The sequence below is a fragment of the Canis aureus genome, chromosome 31 (genome assembly GCF_053574225.1).
Source record: "Canis aureus isolate CA01 chromosome 31, VMU_Caureus_v.1.0, whole genome shotgun sequence".
Taxonomy (NCBI): domain Eukaryota; kingdom Metazoa; phylum Chordata; class Mammalia; order Carnivora; family Canidae; genus Canis; species Canis aureus.
Window position 1 is genome coordinate 29,415,213 of NC_135641.1, and position 19,223 is coordinate 29,434,435.

The following is a 19,223-nucleotide window of genomic DNA, read 5'->3' on the forward strand; positions in this document are numbered from 1 at the left end:
TGGGGGTGGGGTGGGTGGGAGATGGGGTTCTTAGCTCCAGTGTTTCAGATCCAGTGATTTCCCTGGAAGTGACTCATTTGTCAGGAGTATGTGACAAGCAAAAGTGAGCAGTTACTTCTACAGAGCTACATTGTTCCCTTTGGATTTTGAAGCATTTCAAGGATTTGACCCTTTTAACCTTAGCAAGAGATCATTAAAGGCAGGTTTAAAGTGCCATATTTAGAAAACAATATCCCGTGTTACTGTTTAAGACTTTTACTGTAAGTCAAGGAGTGTCATGATTTTATTCTTGCATTTTATTGATTATGTGTTGAATGAAACAAATTACTTTTTAATACCTTCCCAGTGGAATTCTTGTTGGTAGCAGGTAGAGAAAAGTGAATGCAGGTCTCTATACCCTAGGATTGTATCAGACATTATAACATTACATTACAAACCACACTACTAGCCAATGATATCCCTCTTGTGCCATAATTAAAAGCATGGCATTAAATAAAGAAGATGTTCAAATAAATGGAGGTAGGAGGCTATGTTTAGGAACTAGGAATGTGGTAGATAAAGTAAACAGATGACTCAATGAAAGTCTTGGACCTGTTAAACTGATTTAGATTTTACCCCAGGGCCAGAAATACTCTACGGTCTAATTACAGGGTTAAGAATGATGACAGAAGGGATAATGTACTAGATTCAGGGCCAGTAGAGACCCTATCTCTCTTCCTTATTCCCTGACTAATCTCTTCTCTTTCTTATGATACCAGTTCTGTCTCCAGATAACCCCAAAACTTCCCCTTTCTCCACTGGTCCTCTGGGAGGTATATTTCTACCAGATACCATGATCCAAAATGACCCCTTCATTTTTATTCTAAATTAAGTTTCCCATTCCTTTTATGCTCTTCTTTCAAGCAATAATAATAATAATAAACCACTTTTCTAAGATTAACAAATAAGGATGAAGATGGCAGCCATTTAATGTGTTACTTTTCCCAAGGTGTACTTGTTTTTTTAGTAAAGGATGACTGCAGACGGCAAATCTTACCTAAGGTAGGAGACTCAAGTATGGTGGAATTACCATACCAGCCAATGGGAGAGGGAGCAGAACCTTTCTAGAGAACTCTAGACATTTCCACTCCAGGAGATAGTCCTCTCTATGCTATGTCACAAATGCACTTTTAAATTGAATTCAAGGATACATTTTACACATATTTTTCAGACTACAGTGGTTTTTTCAGCCTGAGAGGAAAGTTCACAAAGTTAGTCATTAGTCTTCCCATAAAAATGGCCATTCTTGGTGATGCGCAGATTAAAATTGTACAGTTTGTGTTTCCTGTAGGTAATCATTTGATGTGTGGTCATGCTCATTGTGCTTTTGTCACATATTTCTTCCAAGACTATTAAACCGTTCTCTGAGAGTACTTTTAGCAAAGTCAGGTGTAGAGTTCAATTTTATCATGCATCCCCCCACACATACAAAGTTGTGTGAAATAAATATCATCTATCAAATAACAAATATATTGTTGGAAAACTGGGTGGAGGAAGCTGTATATTTATTGAATAATGATTTTTTAAAAATATTTTTATGTTATTTAGATGTCATGGTGTATCAGTTAAATCTTTGATTCTAAAGGTCAAATTACTAAATACAAATATGCCAGTTCAAGGAAACTGAGTTGCTAGATATTTTAAGTTGACATACATTTCTTAATAATAATCAAAAAATCTTTTCATCCTTTGATCTTTCATTGGTAGTCACTGTTAAAATTTTTAAAACTTTAAAATTATCACTCTTTGAAGCTGTACATCTAAGAAAAGGTTAAAAAAGCAAATAAAATGTGAATACAGAGGGTTTATTTTTATAGGAATTGGCACTTATGCTGCTGGCTTGTATAACATAATATGTATTATTATTTACAGCAAAGCATTGCAGAAATGTTAAAAACATTTTTTTCAATCCTAAAGATTCCAGAATTCTAAAGGCATTATGAATCCATACATCACAGTAGTAGACACATCATTGGCACTCATGGGATGGAATTGGCGCCAATGAAGATCTTAAATTGGCAAAATCAGATTTATTGTTACAAGGAAAGACTAGTAGCTAATTTAAAATGTTCACTAGGGATATATGTCCTCTCAAGGTCACAGTGAGCTTGATATATTAGAGATAATTGTGTACCGAATATACTTGCAGAGGATGTAAGTTTTCTTGTGGCATTAATGTGGCCATTAATAATTGACTTAGATAACAGAAAGATGAAAGGGAACTTAAGGTTGGTTAGCAGCCCGATGATTGTCATGCTGTAGATACATACATTATGGGTATCTTCACTGTTTTTTTTTTTTTTTTTTTTAAGATGAGCAACGCTGAGTTTGAAACAACTTTTCAGCTTAGAACTTGAGGTTTCATCTGTCAGTGGCAAAGAATAAATAGAATCGCCATGCTTTTTTAAGTAAAAAGTACACTTTAACAGTTTATCCCATTATCTCCATGATTTACTCAGGATTTTCTAGCCCATTGACCACAAAACAATATACTTTGGGAGATGCCAACATTGGTGGAGTTTGCTTAGATATAAACTGTGCCCAAGCCAAAATTATATGCAATTAACACACACCTCCATCACTCTCCACACCCACACTTAACTACAATTAGAGCTGACTTTTCTGAAGTAAATGTCAATTCTTGTTTCTCTGTGAAAGCAATACAAAAGAAGCAAAAAGAGAAATTTTGTAACATTGGGGAAAGGTATGTATGTAAATGATCTTCTAAACTGAATATAAGGTTAAGTAAACTTGTGACAATTCATTGAGAGATATGCTTTCCCCCTACCCCCCCAAATTCTTTTATTTCTGTAGATGCAAATGAAAATATATTGGTGAAACTCTCAAAGATCAAAGTCTTCTTCAATTTTCCTTTGTTCTACAATGTTCACACCCCTAATTTCAGTTACATGAAAACTTGTGCATTTGAGCCAGGATAATGCTATGCAATTTGAATAATTTATTAGGGGGAAGAAAAAGATAATCGAGCAAGTGCATTCTCTTCCCTAACAGCAGAGGATACAATCCAAATAAGCATAAAGTTCTCTTTTGCAAGGTTCAATACCTTGAGAAATGCACTTCCTCTCCACTGGAATGGAGAGAGAAGAGGGTAGACTATCATCACCTTTCCACGATGGTTCCGTTTCAAGGGACAAGGAGATGTGAAGCATGTATGACAACAATTCTGATTACAGCCTCGTCCAAAAATGCTCTTCTGGGGTTTGGCCTCCCAATTCTGATTTTGCTCTTGGAATCTGTTCAGGGTCCTCATAGCCAGGATTGATGAATCCATTTTCACCATCACCTGAATAATCTGTTCTGTGTGTGGGAGGCCAGGTGGAATCTTCTGCGAGCTTTTTCTGCCAGTTCCTATACTGGCTTTTAGAAGAGAATCCACATTCTTTTTTGATCCATAGCCAGAGCTTTCGGTTTTGAAGGATGACATCCTGAGAAATCAGGCGGAGAAAACCATCAAACTATGATTCCACTTTCACCTGCAGCCAGGTTGCTCACCACGGTGCTCTGTTCCCCCAGGCCTTCCTCTGAGACCTACTCATTACTGCTGCTTCTGTGTCAGCTTCTCCCTGCCATCCCCACGAAGTCCCTGATTCTTCCCCTTGAGAAGGAAGAGTACTTGTGTTCATAGAAACCTGCCCAAAGCTTACAGCCTTTCATTTCTACAGATGTCCTAGCTAAATCCTGGCTGGTGATTCACTTAGAAGTATTTTACTGCCAGACTGAAATAACAAAATAATGTACTCAAAATCATGAAAAGAAAAAAAAAATATCACTGCTACCTGCCACATGCCACATGTGAGTTGCCACATAATGGTTTTCTGAATGAATGGATGAACTCCAAGAATCAAATGGTTTTGCTTTCCTTTGGTGGGGGGAGCAGGGGGGGAGGGATTCCTCTTTTTTTCTTTATAATAGAAATGGTCAAATTTTGCATTCCACTTTTGGTGATGCTAGACTTTCTGTCATAATTTGTAGCTATGGTCTTAATAATTACTTTTTTAAAAAGATTTTATTTATTCATGAGAGAGACAGAGAGAGACACAGGCAGAGGGAGAAGCAGGCTCCATGCAGGGAGCCTGATGTGAGACTTGATCCCAGGACTCCAGGATCACGCCCTGGGCTGAAGGCAGACCTTTAACCACTGAGCCACCCAGGCGTCCCTTAATAATTACTTATAATGATCATAAACCATATTTTCAAATTGCTGTATAACTAAACAAAAAAAATCTCTACTTTTGAACACATGAGTTGAGTCTAAAATTTTACCACCATCAATAATACTATAATGACTACCTTCATATGTATGTTTTTTCTCTCCTTTTGGATTATTTAAAAATGTGTATAGTCTCAAAAATTGAATTCCTTAAATACTATGAGAAATTTTATACTCCTTGTATACAATGATATGTGTGTGTATATATATATTTTTATTTTATATATTTTTATTATATATAAATATATATATTTTTACATTTGATTGCTTCCTTTTCCCATTCATTTAAAATAAATGAATCTTTTTTTAACTTTCCCTTTAAAAAAATCAGTGCTCGACTCAAGCCTTTCACTGAGTAGATGAAGTCATTTAGTGACACTGAGTAGAAGAAAAATGCTATAGGGGAAGACTTTCAAGGGTAAGAATTGACTAGAATGAGCAATGGCTTCCTTTCTCTCTTAATTAAGGAAGCCCTTCTGAAGACAGTTCTTCACTCGAAAGGTCTCATTGAATTTTAGAGCTGGTAGGTCACCTGGTCTTGTCTCTACTAGCTTATGAGAATACTAGAAAAATACAATACAATGCCTTCATGGGAAATAAAATTAGAGTTAATTTGATGTTTTGCTTTCTATGCTACAGATCCTGAGAGCACTTCTCCGCAGTCTTTAGAGAATTTTAAATCACTCTCCAAGGTATTTCCCCCAAAGTGAACATGTAAAAATTTTACAAACCATTAATAACTATCACTTTTGGGGATAAAAGAGGTTGCTCTAAAAAAGAAGCATGTATTGAGACTAAGACCCTTTATTTCCCTAGAGAGAGAATAAGAAGCATACGGAAATCACTTTACCTCTACAAAGAAAGCCACACAGAATTGGGTGAGGACTGCCACCAAAATCAAAACCCTCCATGATGTCAGGGTTGGGATAAGCTGTTAAAAAAGAAATACCAAAAAAATAAAAATAAAAATAAAAATAAAAATAAAATAAAATAAATAAAATAAATAAAAAAGAAATACCTTTATACGTTGCATACCTTACATTTTGAAAAGAAAAAAAATATCTTGTTTAATTTATATATTTGTAACAATTCTCTGAGCTTGGAGGATAGGCATTACTTTCTCCATTTCACAGATGAGGTCAGAACCTTGGCCAAGGATTCAAAGCCAATCAATAAATGGCAGAGCCAGAATTCAATTGAGAACCAGCTGCCTCTTGGCCTGTGCTCCCTCCACTGCCTGACAATAGACATTTGGTAAATGTGCTCTGGGTCACAGACATGAGACAAAACACTTTGGAACCTGTGTGTTCCTCTTCATTTTTGTCTTTTCAAATAGAGGGAAGAGAATACAAGATTAGGTCATTCATCTAATAATATTATTGCTTCTAATCCTTGCAAAGTAAGATCTACTTGGAATTTATTCAGTAAAATTGATACATGAGTAAAACATTAAGGGGACAGAGGTTCAAGTTACTTTTGAAACTAGGTGAACATTTTCTGAACAAGAGTTGGCAGCCCTAAATCTAACAGCTTGATGAAAGTTGAACCCACCCAATCCACTTCCTTTTAGGGATAAAGGGTACATACTGACCACCAACTATGATTATTTTAATAGGTGTGAACACTGCAACTTCCCATGCTGCATCAATAGCAAAAGACTAGTCACACGTGCCCTTTCTGACCCAAAGTAAAGGACAGGGACTTAGCTGCATTTAGGACTAAAGCCTCAGGTCCTTCGCAGCGTCTAAATGCTCACCGACAATTCTCATCCCTAGTCTGATGCTGGTTTTTTCAAAGTAGCATGTTGTTATTTTCTTCTGCAAGTACAGCCAGCCTTTCTGAGGGTTGTGACACAGCGCCTGGGTGGCAGGGCTGTATGGAGAAGGCTGCAAGATGTGGCAGCAGGTCAGATCCTCACAGAGAACCTGGCCCTTGCCCTCCCTGCTGCCCTTCACCCCGTGCTGGTCTGGGAGGTCTCTTCTCCATCTCTTGGCCCAGAAGACATTTGCCACACTACTTTGGAATTATCTGCTTGTGGGATGGTCTTCCCTCCCAGCCCCTGAATGACTTGAAAGCGGTATCCAATCTTACTCATCCATGGAGCTCCAGTGCCAAATATACTCTAAAGCTTCATGATGTCTTGTAAGTGACTAAATGGTCTAGGTTTTCATTTCCTAACTGTGTCTGTGCCCACAGCCTCTCTGCTCTAGCATATAGCCTTCCTACCATCGGCTAATTAGTCTTTAAAGCCCTGCTGAAAAACTGCTCGGATGTCTTCAATGACCTCGTTGCTCTCAGGAGAGATCCCAACTGTCCCCAGCTGCCTTCATCTAGCCATGCCTTCCCCACATTCCACAGCATGTTGCCTCCATCTTTGCCAGTCTTTCAAGTGTTCTGTGAAACAAGCCTGGCTTTTGATTTTTATCTCTGTGACCCTACATTCTTTTGCATTTCCAAGACAAAAGTGTTTCTTTCAGCAGTTCTGTGCTTAGGCTGTTCTCCAGGTTGGAAAGATCCCTACGTCTTACCTAGCAAAATCTAACCTATCCTCTGGGCACAGATCAAGTTGCACCTCCTCTACAAAGCCTCCCATGATAGCTACAGGCCCTACGAGAGTTCCTCCCTCCTGTATTCTTCCCATTTCTATGTTATACCCTCTTCAAGCATGGGTGGTCTCAGGTGACCATGCCATTATTTCTCTTGAGGGTGGCTCATCCTCACAATAAAACTATAGATTGCAAATCAAAAGCCAATCCTTCTCTTTCTTTTATTTCTCCCACAATGCTGGCTCCAAGAATGGGTTCAATGACTTCTTCATAAATTTTATTTTAACCCACTGCACCCTGGATTAAGTGATGTCCACTGAAATAAAACTCCCTATAGTTGATGTCTGACAGACAGAACAGGATTGGCCTGTAAGTCTGCCTTTTCTTATTCCTTTTGTAGCTACATTATAAAGGACTTCTACTATATGTTAAAAAATTAAACTTGAAGAATTAGTTATTGTATTAATACATTAATTTGTTATGTTAGTATAACATGGAAGGATAAACTATCCACACATAGTATTTTTAGGTGTGAATAGGATAAATGTTCTCAATTAATAATATAGATCATCTGAAAACAATCAGAGGGCAGCATGTGAGAGTCAGGTCAATGAGAACTGCTGCTCTAGTAAATGAGAAGAGCCTCACAATATTAAATGGTCAGAGAGAATATGGTAATAACTAACTTGCAAATTATGGTGCAGATATGGTCCCATCATACATACGAGTCACTGCAAATGAGATGATGAATAGCACTTACCTGCATTCCATGGTATATAGCTTGAAAGTCAGAAAACAGAATGAAAACTGTGAGGCCCAAGGCAGACATCAGCAGAAATGAAAACATATCTGAAGAAACACCAAAATTATTTTTAGATGCTAAATGAATGTTTCATATAATTTGGCACACATTGCAGAATCAATGATCTCTGTTGGGCAAATACCGGATACATCTTCAGATGTTTTGATATATCCTCATATGCTTTAAAATATGTTCTAATGCTTACAAGACAAAGGCAGAATCATAACATCTTTCTTTCAAAGGCGAGGAGCAGAAAACTGCCAATTAACTATATAGTAAACTCCATAAAGGAGGCATCTCAGCTGAGAAGTCCGGGGGAGCTGGGACATCCTGCAGGGACCAGCCCATGTAATTGGTCACCAAAGAAGCCTGACTCTCTAGGCCCTTACACATCTAGTGAATCATGTGTGAGTGGATAGTCGGTCCTCTTGGCACCACTTCATTCTTCTTTGGTTGTCTAGAGAATAAAGTCCAGGGGTCTTTGATTGACAGTCAAGGCCCTCCACAGTCTGATTTCTGATCTTCCTTAGGTATCTTAGGGAAGTTAAATCACAAACCTGCCACTTCCACAGAGGCCTTTGTTGAAAACATACCCTGTGTAGATAATATTTTTCCTGTCTTGGCAAGTTTCATTTTTTCTTAAGAAGGCAAATTCGAATACCATTTTCTTTTTAAAGACTTCTAAACCTCTCTTACAAAGTTTATTTCGTATGGCTATGTGCCACTCTGCTTTGCAAGATCTTCCTTTATGTATCTACTAGACTGTAACCACTTAAAAATGACTTTGTATGTCCTGTTTAGGACTCTGAACTAAAAGAATGAGGAACTCTCATGTACGTCTGCTGGGTTCTCTCTCTCCAACCCACCCAAATGGCTTTGTTTTGGGGAGCTAAACTTCCCAGGATGCACTGTGTCAACACCACTGTTCTTAGCCCTCCAACCTCACCCATGCTTGTGTCTTTAGAGCTTTTAGGCACTTTGTAGATGGGGCCTTATAAATATTTTTGATAAGATTAGCACCTTCAGACCAAAACAATAGCATTTAATCTGTGTCACTATGATATAAATGATTCTTACGAGCTTTACAATTCATGAACAAACTAGATTTTCTAGTATATTCTAGATTTCTATAAAGTAGATTTCTCATATATTCTCTCTACCTCCTTTATTCCAGTGTTTATGGTCTGCCAGTCCCCAACTCGATATATATATGTCTATACCAATCAGCAATCAGAGGTGACTACCCCTCTACAGCTGGCCTTATTTTTTGAAGGAACCAGAGTTCTGTTTTCACTCTTGTGCACCAACACACTCCTTCATACTCTTCCAAGCTTCACTATACACACACACACACACACACGTATATATGTATATGTATACACACACACACACACACACACAACCAGATGCAACACCTCCCAGAAGACTACCCAGGCTTGCTTGGGAGGGGTGTGAGGCAGAGAGAAGAAAAGCAGGAGCAGTAGGATCAGTTATCTCCCAAAATAAAATGATCTGAGCAACTTGGTGATAAGAAGAGCCTGGAGATGGCTATATAGATTTTTCATTTATTTCATTGTCTTCATGTCCCAGGGACCCAGCTGCTGGGAAGAAGATGATGCTTCAAATGTCCATGCTGATGAAGGCCTGGCTGTCACAGCAACTGAGCTGAGTGCTAAGCATGTCACAATGTCCTTAGACTAATGATCTGAAAAGCAGGCCATGTGTGTGCACAAATGACCATTATGGAAGCAAAACTAGAAGGCCCTCATTTAATTCAGTTTTAACTGGAAAACAATGAAGAACTAAATGAATATTGCCTCCTCTGATCAATTGCTATTGATGAGGAAACTTGAAAGAGTGGGACTCCTTTTGCACAAGTAATTTGGAAAGACAGGCCCTGGGCAAGCCACTACAGGTTGTTTTCAGACAAAGAAGGGGAAGGGATCATAAATATTCACACCTGTTTCCATAAAAATTAAATTTGTATTTTTTTTATATCTCATCATCATAAAGTTGATCTCCTGTCAAAGTCTACTAAGAAAGATACAGACCTGTCCATTATATTAAAATAAAATCTCTCGGTATTTTAATAGTAGGCCTAAGGACTTTTGAGAGTACATTATTTATTATATTGTTAGACTATTTGTTTATAAAACTTTTTTATTTAAAATTATCAGTTATATTTGACATAGGGCTTGAGTTCACCCACAAGCTCTAAGTGACTATGATGTAACTAATCCAATTCTCACTTACTTCAATTTATGTAAAAAGATTTTGTAGCTATTGATCAAATAAAAGTACTAGCCAGTGCAATATATCATACCCTCCTTATAAAATATATTCACAATTTTAAAACAGGAATTATCAGTAATTAACCTTAAAACAGAAAGTGAAATCTTGATTTGTTGTGACAAGAACCAAGGGCATTATCAAACGTTGAATCAAAACTTAGAAATATAAGAAATTCAGGAAGAAGTTTATAGGAAATATAAAATTAAAGAATATCTTAGCACGCTCTCAAAATCTTTGACAAAACAGCTATCTATAAAAAGGGGTGGTGGTGAACAAAGAGTGTAAATAATTATTAAAGCAAGTTTAATGTAGTAAATGTATCTTTCTAACTTAGTAAGAGGAATGGGGCTTACTTTTCTAATATCTACAACTTACTTAGAAAATTAGAGATTACAGGTTATGCAATGAGATGGTATAACTGTAGTAAATTCTCCAAAGCAGAAATTTTATTGGCTAGATTCTCTGATCATGACAATAAAAGTAGAAATTATTAACCAAATTTAAATGAAAATTCCCTTCCAACATACAAATTTAAACCAAAATTCTAAACATCTATTGGTCAAAAAGAAATCAAGTCCATTTTATTTATAAGCTATTGAGAAGAAGAGTAGTAGGAGAATGAAAACAAAATCCCTGCCCACTTGAAAATGAAAAATCACTATTCTGAAATTAGTGAGTCAAAGAGGAGATTCAGTCATAAGTAGAGACACACGAAAATGTAAAGAATATAAACCAAACTATAATTATTCATCTTGAATGCTTTTCCAATTTCACAAAATAAAAGAAAACACATACATTACAAAGTCAATTCAAACATTACATTTTTTTTTCAGAGAAAGTAATAAGGGGGAAAGAATGGGAAAACCAAATATTAATAAGTTAGAAAATAGAGAATTATTAAATTTTTAAAGAAAGCCAGCAAAAATACATTTCTGCTAAGAATAAATAATACACAATGCATACAGGATGAGAAGATATTAAAAGAGTTATAGAGGGAATTAAAATTACAAGAAAATATCACACAAAATCTGATGCTAAGGCTCAATAATCTCAATGAAATAGAGCTATCTGTAAAAAAATTATTGCAAAAAGTTTAAAAAGAGGATATCTTAAATGAATCCTTTAAAAAAATCTTTCAAAGGAAGGAATTAGAGACAGATGATTTTACTGAGTTCTTGCAAACTGTCAAGAATAGATTATTTCTATCTATAAAGTATTTTTCCTGGGAAAGAAAAAGTCAAAAGAATTTTCAAGTCTAATACTGAAACCTAACAAACACTATAAAAAAAATCAGACTAATCCAATATAAAATGTAGGTATTAAAAAACTATAAAACTCAATTTAGCAAAAGTATAATCCATCAGAAATAAGTAGGTTTTGCTCAAGAATATGAATAAAATGAAAAAAAGCCATACTCATCTCAGTAGATGAATGAAATACATCTCCCATTCCTGATTTAAAGACATACTCTTGATTTCATGAAAATAAAGGGTATTTTCTTTACATGATGTAAATCTACCTGGAACCAATATTCAAAATCATATTTACAGGTGAAAACTATTAGAAGTATTTTTGTTAAGGAGTAGAGTGCTTTGCTACCATGGCTATTATTTAATATTATCTTAGAAATTCTGGACTGCACACTGACAGAAAATATAAATAAGCAATTTAGTTATTAGAAAAGAAGAGGGAACATTATTACATGCAGATGATATTATCTTTCTAAAACACTCAAGAATCAAGGATGAATAGCAAAGTTCAGAAAGGGTTCTGGATAGAAAATAAAGGTAAACAACACTATAACTTTTACTGGTATTAGTGATAAACAGTTAAAAAAATATAATGGGAAAAAAGTCACTCACAATATAAACAAAAATATTTAAAAACATAAAATAAGTTTCTTAAATGTTTAGGATCTATAATGGAGAAAGTGACAAATATTTAATAAAAGATGTAAAAAAGAAAGCATGAACAAATGGAGAAGGATGACATGTCTTTAAATGTGAGGAGAACTAAATTGTATAAACAAATAATTTTTTCCCAAAGTATCAGAATTCAAAAAGGGATTAAAAAAAAAAAAAAAAAAAGCCTTATAGGGATGCCTGGGTGGCTCAGTGGTTTAGCACCTGCCTTTGACCCAAGGCGTGATCCTGGAGACCCAGGATTGAGTCCCACATCAGTCTCCTTGCATGGAGTCTGCTTCTCTCTCTGCCTGTGTCTCTGCCTCTCTCTCTCTCTCTCTCTCTCTCTTTGTATCTCTTATGAATAAATAAAGAAAATCTTAAAAAAAAAAAAAAAAAAGCCTTACAGTTTGTTCTAGAGTTTATCTGGAAGGATGAGCAAGCAACAGAAGTAAATTTTTGAAAAGTGAAGATTAATGAAGATATACCAATCTTACTACTTATTACAATGTATTCTAAAACTATAGCTAGGGCAGCCCCAGTGGCCCAGCGGTTTAGCGCCGCCTTCAGCCCAGAGCGTGATCCTGGAGACCCTGGATCGAGTTCCACGTCGGGCTCCCTGCAAGGAGCCTGCTTCTCCCTCTGCCTGTGTCTCTGCCTCTCTCTCTCTCTGTGTCTGTCATGAATAAATAAATAAAATCTTAAAAATATATATATTATAAAAAAACTATAGCTAAATAAGTGAAACTATGACTTTTAAAATATAGTGCTATATCAAGAAGAGACTGGTATATTAATGAGACAGAAAAAATAGCATAGCAACTAATTAATTACATAAAATTTAATTTGTAAATATATAACACATATAATATGGGATGTCTGGGTGGTGCAGTTGGCTAAGCACCAACTCTCGGTTTCAGTTCAGGTATGATCGCAGGGTCCTGGGATCAAGCTCTGATATGGGCTCTGCACTCAGTAGGGAGTGTACTCGAAATTCTTTTACCCTTCCTCTCCCTCCCCCTTTTCTCTTCCTCCCCACCTCATGCTCTCTCTTTCTAAAATAAATAAATTAAAAAAGTATTTAGATATAATATGAAAACTCACATAATATACATTGTGTATATAATAAAGCCATAAAAATACATGAATATGTAAGTATGTCAAAGGTGGCATTATATTCAGTTGAGAAATAAATGATCAAAAGAAATATTAAGTAATAAAATCTGCTGACAAAACTAGTGACTAGTTGGAAAAAGTACTTTGATCTCTACCTCATACTATATGCCAATATTAACATTAGATTTAAAAAGCATTAAAAGAAATGTAAAAAGCTAGACAAAAATTAATCTACCTGATTACCTGGTTCTGTGAGAAAAAACTCTCTGTGCATAAAGGCACCGAGAAGAAAAATCACAAAGGAATAAGCAGCTCATTTAAATAAATGAGAAAAAACTGTGCATTAAGGTAATGAGAGTAAAATCACAAAGGGATAAACAGCTCATACAAATAAATAAGAAATATAACAACATTCTAATTGAAAAAGAATGGATAAAAAATGTAAATAGGCAATTCAGAGAAGAAGAGAGATGGTTAAAAATATGAGAATATGTTCATCCTCTTTGGTGATTAAAGAAATGCACAGAATGGTTAAAGTAACTTGCCCAATGCTGTAAAGCTATGAAGAGGTTGAGTATCTGAATTGATTAGAAAGTCTTTTACAAGGACACCTGGGTAGCTCAGTAAGTTAAGTGTCCGCCTTTGGCTCAGGTCGTGATCCTAGGGTCCTGGGATCAAGCCCTGCATGGGCTACCTGCTTAGTGGGGAATCTGCTTTTCCTTCTCCTTCTCCCTTTGCACCTCTCTCCCACTTCTGTTCTCTCATGTGCTCTCACACGCTCTCTCTCAAATACATTATTTTTTTTTAAAGCAGGTCTTTTACAAAGTACCTTGACATTTCTGTAGGTGCTTAAAATCATTCTTGATGACTCACAATGGGACAGGACTCATGAGACCATTTAATAATGCATGCATATGTTTATCTGCCAATGAGGAGGTTTCTGCCCAGGCTTCTAACCCCTATGAAAATTGTCCTTCAATACTCAATGTTTTTTTAAAAAAGTGAAACAGAATTATATTTTTAATTACAAGATAAAGTTGAGAAAATGGAGAAAGCTGAACAAAATAATGAAAAAGGTGGATAACTGGACAGGGAACTTAGAAGAATGAGATCAAGTCAAGACAGCATTATATAACCAATAAAAATTTCAGCACTCAATTTTGTTGAGTTCAGCCATCCTTTCACCACTGAGTTGCAACTCTGGGAGGGTGAGGAAATGGAAAAAAAAATATGAAAAGAAAAATTAAACTTTGTATACTCACAGTTTGTGTAGATGGGTTTTCGAAATGGCTTTCCCTTAGAGAAGATAAATGCCACCATGATGCAGTTAATGGTGGTGATGGGCCACAGTGTGGTACTCTCAAAACTTAAAATTGAACCAGGAATCAGAGTTGTATTTCCAGTCCCATTTCTCTCCAAACTCACATTTGTTGAGAAATTACTTTGGCTGTCCAGAAAGCATTTACTACAAAAGAATTACCAGTATTTATGGGATTTTTTATTCTATTTTTATCCAGGTGGTGGTAAAAAAATATTTATCATTACCATGAGATCTCAGCTTTCAAATTGTTCCAGCCAGTAACTACCAAGACATATTTTGTTCACCTCTTACAATGACAAAGCAGAAATAAAATTTAAAACGAGTCAAAATTATTCTTTGTCTAGCATTCCATTTAGAACAAGTGACCTGTCTTGGAAGGGCTTGAATGATAATTTTCTATGGTGTTCCTTTCAATTCAGAATAAATGACCATGAGTGCCTGTGTATGCATGTGTGCGCACGCATCTGTGTGCATGGCAGGGTGTGTTGTGCACATGTGTGCCTGTGCGTGTTGTTTTCTCTTCTTTTTTAGATTTTATTTATTTATGAGAGACACAGAGAGAGAGAGGCAGAGACATAGGCAGAGAGAGAAGTAGGCTCTATGCAGGGAGACTGATGTGGGACTCGATCCTGGGACTCCAGGATTACATCCTGGGCCAAAGGCAGACACTCAACCACTGAGCCACCCTGGCATCCCTGTTATTTTCTCTTCTGTGGACTAATGTAAGCCTACTAATTTAGTCCCTATATTTGAATCTTGCTTGAGTGTCTATGGCTCTAGTTTGCTAATTAAGTCACAACTTCTCAGGCAAGTTCAGAAGACCTTCATACTCTGGTCTCAATTTGCCATCCTGCCTTTATCTTTGGCCAATTCTCCTGTGTTCCTTATACTCCAAACATATAGGAATATTTTCTGTTCCTCAAGTATCAGTTTGTACACATCAGGGGCCTTATTCTCTCTGCATCCCTTTATCTGAATGTCTTTGTCTTTAATTCACTGGCAAGCCTAACTACTGCCCTCCGTTCTCACTTCTAGTGCTGCATTTAGCTCATTGCTCTGCAATTATTCATTTGCATATTTCTATTTTCTGCCTCTGGGATGAGAGTTCCTTGAATATGAAATTTCTCTTTTGATTTTATTTTGTTATTATTTTACTCAAATTTACAAATCCTTAGCACCTAACACAGAAATGCCACAGAATATTTGCTCAGAAAAATATTTAAGAGATGGGTTTTCTCAGTCCAGATTGATCTATTTGCAATGTTTATTGTTTTTAAATAATCAAACTCACAAATTAGTTTCTATCAGCTTTCTTGTTCCACTTGAAACTTTTTACCTTATAGTTGGTTAGGGATGAAATTAGCTCCAAATAAATAGATGTAAATCTTATTATCCTGGATTTCCTAGAGCCCTGAAATGTGCTTTGCATATGGTAGATGTTCAGTTAATGTTTGCTGAATGCACTAATGAAACAAATAATCAGGATGCCTGAGTGGCTCAGTTGGTTAAGCACCTGCCTTCAGCTCAGGTCATGATCCCAGGGTCCTGAGATCAAGCCCACATTGGGCTCCCTGCTCAGTGAGGAGTCTGCTTCTCCCTCTGCCCCCACACCCTCCACTCATGCTCTGCCTCTCACTCACTTTCTCTCAAATAAATAAATAAAATCTCTTTAAAAAAAAAGAAACAATCAGTAGTCACAAAGTGTTTTTGCACAAAGGGGACAGACAGAGAGAAGGCCTGAATTATAGAGTTTAATATAAAAGTGTACCCCATTATACTTACATCACAGATAAGAAAGTTAAGGTCTAGTAGGGCATAGCTATTAGTTAGTGAGAGAGGCAGGACTACCTATAGCTATCACCCTTTGGGTTATACCAACTTGGCTCTTGGATTCAATCTGAATTTTATTTCTCTAAGTATATGTGCTCCAATTAGGAGAAAAATCTGGTTTTGAGGCAAAAATGAATTCTACATTCTACACTACACTTTTATTTCTCTAAGTATATGTACTCCAGTTAGGAGAAAAATCTGGTTTTGAGGCAAAAATGAATTCTACTTAAATGAATTCAAGTAATACTTGAATTGTTGAGTTTAGGATCTAAATGATTATCTTAGACATCATTTGAAAGTTTTTAATCTTTCACTGATTCCTGGGATTCTGCTGCTTTTAGGATCACAGTGGAGTGTTGTACAAGCCTTCCTTCAAAAAAAGCAGATCCTTTCTGCCTTTCCTTTTGGAGGCCAGACAAGCTTTGTCATAAAAAATAAAGTTTCAATATCTTTGGTATAGTTCACCTCATTTTACCCTTAATTTATCATTAAAGAAATTAAAACCCAGGGAGGTAAAGAGCCTTGCCCTGAGTCTAGTGTTCAATGCAATAAGAACAATGGTACCATCAACTAATATTTTAAACATTCATTTTTAAAACTCAAACTAATTTAAGTAAATCTATTAAGTCAGGGGTCAGCTGACTACAGTTCACAGGCCAAATCCAACTCAACACTTCTTTTTGTAAACAAAATTTTATTGGAACACAGTCACACCTACCTTTTTTTGTATTGTCTATGGCTGCTTTTTACTACAACAGTAGCATTGAATAACTGCAGCAGAGACTGTCAGGTCCATAGAGATCTCTACAAGTAATATTTGCTGACTTCTGGTCTATATGATCTCCAAACCACCAGGGAATGTCAACCAATGGTTGGATCTACATATCAACAACCAATGTGAAGATCTTTTCCCACCCACATGGCTCACTCCAGGACTCTACCCAATAACTGTGTTCTGTGTTCTACTCTGTCACTGGTATTTTGCAGTATGGAGACACAACTTTTGTTAATTAAAAATTTAGTGTGTATTTGCAAACCAAATTGTACAATCGCATTGGGTACTCATTGTATCACCTTCAGAAAGGAAAGTTTAAAAAACTGAACTTTACCTGTATCTGTAGACCTCACAATACCAGGGCTGCTGCTTCACATAGAGAAATGCACAGACTTGCACAATGCAGGTGAAACAAGTGTTCAAGAAGACTGAGAGCAGCAAAGGGGGAGAGAGGAGCTGTCCTGCAGGTCGGTAAGGAGCCAGCTTCGGGTAGGCATGAGTTGAACTCACTGAAAAACAAATGCATTTTCCACTATTGCAATTTCATTATTGACAATAAAAGATTGAGATGCGTATTATTTCGAGACTGGCATTAGGGTTCAGATTCAGGAAACACAAATGAGGATTTACATCTAGGTAAGCACATTGCCTAGGTACATATCCAGTGCTACCGGACTTTACCTCTCCCATACTTTTGTTTCACCTTCAGAAATTAAAAGTAATAGGTTTAAAAATCTTGTAAATAATACATTTACCATATTATATGATGCAAATATTTTCTTTAAACAACCAGACTGACCAGGAATGCCATAGACAATAAAAAGGTGGCCTTCCACATGGAAAAGCAGTACTATGATCTCTCTCTCAGCGGTGGTGGGAAGGTGGAAAGTTAAGATGAGGAGAATAAAAGGCATCAGCCTAGACTCATCTTCATACGCTGGGTATTTTTTAAAAGAAGTACTCACTTCATTATTCATTCAGCCAACGTTCTCTGAGTACTTCAGTGTACCAGGACAGATGCTAGAGGTATGTTCTGTTCTATCCTGAATAAGTGCATAAATGGAAAACTGCTAGAGCACGTTAGACCCGGTTAGGAAAAATAGCTCATAAAAAAATCTTGCTTCCAGATGAGAGTGTTAAAATGTATTATGGTTTTGATCTTAGGGTTGTTTTTTTTTTTAATTTAAAGGCTTGGCAATGGGCAGGTATTAAACAGAACAATTACAACAACAACACAACAAAAAAGATGACTGCATTCTTCTTAGAAGCCATATATTCTAACAAGTTGATGAAAATGGAATGTACTTTACTGTTTAGAGCAGTGCAAGAAAGAAGCATGGAATGGTCAGGAATTAGATACAGTACATTCAGAGGTTAACATTATAGTCATGTTTCAGTTCTTGTCTTCATATCTGTTGCCTTTTTTCCCCTTTTTTATAGCTGATCACTGGTTTCTTTGATGTAAGGAAGAAAGTAGGGTACATATGCTTAGGCTTCTGTTCATGCATGTAGGGGCAAGGCAGTAGGAGTAGGCATCCAGTTTGGGATGATAAACTTTAAAGTAGGTCTTCAGTTTGCTCAATGGGTTCTTGGGTAATCACATGAAATCTCTGGTGCTTCATTTTCTCATCTATAAAGTATAAGTGTTAGGAATGTCTCAATGGTCTCCAAAGTCTTCCAACTCATTTACTCTAAAGCTCCATAATTATCTGAGGCTTTGTCTTTACCAATGTAATCAATGTTTCCCCAGGAGGATGCTAGGCTACAGGTTGTTGGGGTATGCAGAGATGAGGAGGACACCTCATATGCCCCAAAGAGCTTGAAATCCAATGGAAAGCACAGATGGGTTGGGTAATAAAGAATTTGGCTGACCTTTATTCCCAGTTCCTGGGATGTATCCTCTAAAGTGTTGGGATTTCTCGAGTTTATAGGAGTGTCTTTTTATACATGGTAGCCCTGATGGTTTATATGAACAAGAGGATAGATGATGGGCCCGAAGAAAATTAGTGATAAAGCGATGACTCAATATGGAGCTGACCATGCTGCAAAAAAGCTAGAGATTGGGATCAACTTCATGGCCAATGATTCAACAAATCATGTGTATGTAAGGAAAACCCAATAAAAACTCTAGACAAGATACCAAAGTTCAGGTAAACTTCCCTGTTTGGCAATACTCTGCTTTGTGCCACACGTGGATGTGCCAGGAAGATAAGGGAAACTGACTCCCCAGGAAGAGGACAATGAAAGTATTAGGATCTTCCCACCATGGGATCCTTCCACCAGTTTTCACCCTGTGTGTCTTTCCCTTTGTCTGGCTCTGATTTATATCCTTGTGCTACAATAAAACTATAATCATTGATACGAATTACT

General features: G+C 36.6%; 1 protein-coding gene and 1 long non-coding RNA gene across 2 annotated transcripts in view; one reads left to right on the forward strand and one right to left on the reverse strand.

Annotated features, from left to right (window-relative positions):
* Positions 1–8: 8 nt before the first annotated feature.
* LOC144302606 (uncharacterized) lies at positions 9–5,276 on the forward strand. The gene is made up of 3 exons (XR_013369544.1): positions 9–2,743; positions 4,910–4,962; positions 5,087–5,276. It is a non-coding gene; the product is annotated as an uncharacterized LOC144302606 (long non-coding RNA).
* ATP13A5 (ATPase 13A5) overlaps positions 1,824–19,223 on the reverse strand; it is a 106,553-nt gene continuing 89,153 nt past the window's right edge. Inside the window, exons 26-30 of the mRNA XM_077880102.1 lie at positions 17,188–17,362; positions 14,190–14,392; positions 7,577–7,665; positions 5,121–5,201; positions 1,824–3,485 (exon numbers count right to left, since the gene is read on the reverse strand). Of these exons, the coding sequence (XP_077736228.1) occupies positions 3,228–3,485; positions 5,121–5,201; positions 7,577–7,665; positions 14,190–14,392; positions 17,188–17,362 (806 nt within the window). The 3' untranslated portion in view covers positions 1,824–3,227. The remainder of the gene's footprint in view (positions 3,486–5,120; positions 5,202–7,576; positions 7,666–14,189; positions 14,393–17,187; positions 17,363–19,223) is intronic.